At 41.9% G+C, this 3195-nt stretch overlaps 1 protein-coding gene across 1 annotated transcript; it reads left to right on the top strand.

Annotated features, from left to right (window-relative positions):
• Positions 1-462: 462 nt before the first annotated feature.
• LOC110026254 (DEAD-box ATP-dependent RNA helicase 47B-like) lies at positions 463-3195 on the top strand. The gene is made up of 2 exons (XM_020727127.1): positions 463-510; positions 1288-3195. The coding sequence occupies exon 2, from the start codon at positions 1325-1327 to the stop codon at positions 2999-3001; it is 1677 nt and encodes a 558-aa protein (XP_020582786.1). The 5' UTR covers positions 463-510; positions 1288-1324; the 3' UTR covers positions 3002-3195.

Below are 3195 nucleotides of genomic sequence, written 5' to 3' on the forward strand. Positions count from 1 at the left end.
TCTCCTAAATTGAGTGTCCGGGCTATTGTTAAAATTGGAAATCCGGGTGAGAATCGAGGAACTTTGGACGGAGGTGTGGCAAGGGCAAGCTTTCGGAATCGTGAGGGCTAGGGCAGAGGATCGCGTGAATCGCCTGCTTGGGAGGCGCGGCAAGGAGGAGCACAAATCAGCGCAAGGCTAGCGTAGAAGGAAAGTCGCGCGTGGCTCAGGAGGCAAGAGGTTGGGTCTCGGTGAGAAATTGCGTGGCTACCGGCGAGGGCTGACAGGGCTTCGAAAATATGGCGAGGCCTTTGACAATGCGTTTGCTACAGTGAGGTGAGGGAATCGTGCGTGAGACGGGGTCGGGGAAGAGACAGAAGGTTCGAGCGTATTTCCTGTGCGTGGTGAAGTACAACAGCGGAGATTGCGACAGAGCAAAGGTCTTCGGTGTAGGCTTCGGTTGTTTCGTCGTGAGTGAGGCAGGGAGACGAAATGTGCGCACAGAGAAGAAAAAACGACGAAGAAATACAAGTAAGAGCTTTACCTTTTTGTTGTGTGTGGGGATTTCGAACAGTAGGACGACGAAATGGAGAGGGATTTTGGTGGCTTCGAACGGTTCTTTTGAAGTGAGCGGGGAACGAGCGAATGAATGACATTACCCTTGTTTCGTTTGCTTGTAACCCAGTAGAAGTGGGAGCAGTTACTACGCATTCGAGTGGGCTTCAACAGGCGGGAAGAGGTAATCAACTAATTTTATTGTTTATTTATATACTTTTTTATTTCTTTTCATTTAATCACGCAGACAACTTAGATTTGTGTCCTGAAAATGATCTGGAGTTAATAGAGCTCTTTAAGTTATGAGTTTGTAGAGCTCTTTATGTTTTTCAAGTAAAGAAGAAATACTTGTGTGTTTGGTATTTAGCTGACTCTAGAATAAGAATAGACTTGTCTTGGATGCAAAATAGTTTTTTAACTTTGTTAAACTTTGTAAATGAAATTCCTCAACTTCATCTTTTTCCTGGAACTCATAACTGGATTGATTCTACCAAGAAGATTTCAGGCAAACAACTAACAGGAATTGGAACATACTGAGCTCACCGCGAACCTTATGCGGTCGCACTATTTTTCATGTGAGGAGCCTGTTTTTTGATGCAATGCAACCTTTGAATGGAGGAATACTAGTTTTTATTTGTCTTAATACTTCCTAATGATTTTTCATTCAAGAATGTAAATTCTTTTGCATGCATTATTTAGCTTTTGTTTTTTTCTTAGAATTTCACTAAAATTGTGAAATATGTTGGTTCTTAGAAAGGGTTCCAGTGATTCATTGGATGCTAAGTTCTCAATGGAAGCAGTAATTGGACATACACATAGAAGGTTGCTTGCATTTTCATCTACAAGTTTGTGTAGCTTTCATGGAAAATGCCCTTCCTTTGGTAGATTATCTATACATAACAGAGTTAAACTACATCATAATTCTTTGTTGAAGGAACGAGATGATCGTAACAATGAGCTACTTTCTCTCTCAAGCTTTGCCCTTAACTGTGAAGTTGAGACTCCAAAGAAAGAGAAAACTTTTTCACCTAGAAAATCAAACATAGCATTGAGAGTTTCGTCAGACAAAATAAAAAGAACTATGAAAAGTTCTGTTGAAATACAAGCACCATTCGCTGCGAAGTCATTCTTTGAGCTTGGTATTTCTTCTCTGCTCATTAAACAACTAGAGAAAGAAGGTTTGAATGTACCTACTGAAGTCCAGTGTGCTGCTATTCCTACGATTATAAAAAAACATGATGTTGTCATTCAATCTTATACCGGTTCTGGAAAGACTCTCGCTTACCTTCTCCCCATTCTTTCCTTGGTTGGTCCTTTAAAAGAACCTAATGATGAGGAAGAAGTTGAATTTAACCCAAAGCATGGCATAGAAGCAGTCATTATTGCTCCTTCAAGAGAGTTGGGCATGCAGATAGTTAGAGAGGTGGAGAGATTACTTGGTCCCCCGCTTAAAAGGTTTGTTCAGCAGCTTGTTGGTGGTGCAAACCGTTCAAGGCAGGAAGAAGCTCTGAAGAAGAATAAACCGCTTATTGTCGTTGGAACCCCTGGTCGCATCGCAGAGATATCAGCAGCCGGAAAGCTTCACACTCATGGTTGCCGTTTTTTGGTTCTCGACGAAGTTGACGAGCTCTTGTCTTTCAACTATCGAGAAGACATGCATAGAATACTCGAACATGTTGGAAGAAAGCCTGGTGCAGCTTCGACTATTGTTCTCGGTCCACTGGCGAAGTGGTCGGAGCGGCAAACCATAATGGTATCGGCAACGGTTCCGTTCTCTATTGTACGAGCGGCAAGAAGCTGGGGAACAAATCCTTTATTGGTTAGAGCCAAATGTGTTGTTTCTTTGGATTCCATCTCTGCTTCTGGAGTTAGCTCAATAGCTTCCGCTTCGGCCACTAAAAACTCAGTAACTCAAGCTGCCATTGGAAGCTTGCCTCCTGGTTTGAATCATTATTACTGTGTTAGCAAGGCACAGCACAAAATTGACACTTTAAGAAGATGCATTCATGCTTTGGATGCAAAGATGGTCATTGTCTTCATGAACCACACAAAGCCATTGAAGGACCTTGTTTTTAAACTGGAAGCAAGGGGAATAAAGGCAGCTGAATTACATGGAAACCTCAGCAAACTCTTAAGAACAACCACCCTAAAAAATTTTAAGGATGGTAATATTCGAGTATTGGCCACAAATGAGCTTTCAGCTAGGGGATTGGATGTGCCAGACTGTGATCTAATAGTGAACTTGGATCTTCCTACGGATTCGGTTCACTACGCTCACCGAGCAGGTCGAACTGGAAGACTTGGCAGGAAAGGTACTGTTGTTACAATGTGTGAAGAGCCAGAGGTGTTTGTGGTGAAAAAGCTGCGCAGGCAACTGGGGTTAGGGATCCAGTTATGTGAACTTTCAGAAGGGAGGCTTGTTGCATGCAAGGAGGAAGAAGATGATAAAGCAGAGGCTGTGAGTTGAGTGGGTTCTTCCTGCTGTGCCATTTTATTTGACGGTAAGGGAAAAACATGTCTTTTGTTTTTATCTTTAAAGATTTAGATGCATACCAAACAATTCTTATGTATTTACACGTTAACAACTAAATTTCAATTTTTACATACCTACCACATTCCCTAAGCATGAAAAGGCATCTCTCACTTTATAAAAGTTAAAAT

The sequence above is a fragment of the Phalaenopsis equestris genome, unplaced genomic scaffold (genome assembly GCF_001263595.1).
Source record: "Phalaenopsis equestris unplaced genomic scaffold, ASM126359v1 Scaffold000359, whole genome shotgun sequence".
Classification (NCBI taxonomy): domain Eukaryota; kingdom Viridiplantae; phylum Streptophyta; class Magnoliopsida; order Asparagales; family Orchidaceae; genus Phalaenopsis; species Phalaenopsis equestris.

Coding starts and splice junctions, on each gene's coding strand:
- LOC110026254 (XM_020727127.1), top strand. CDS start 1,325: ATGGAAGCAGTAATTGGACATACACATAGAAGGTTGCTTGCATTTTCA.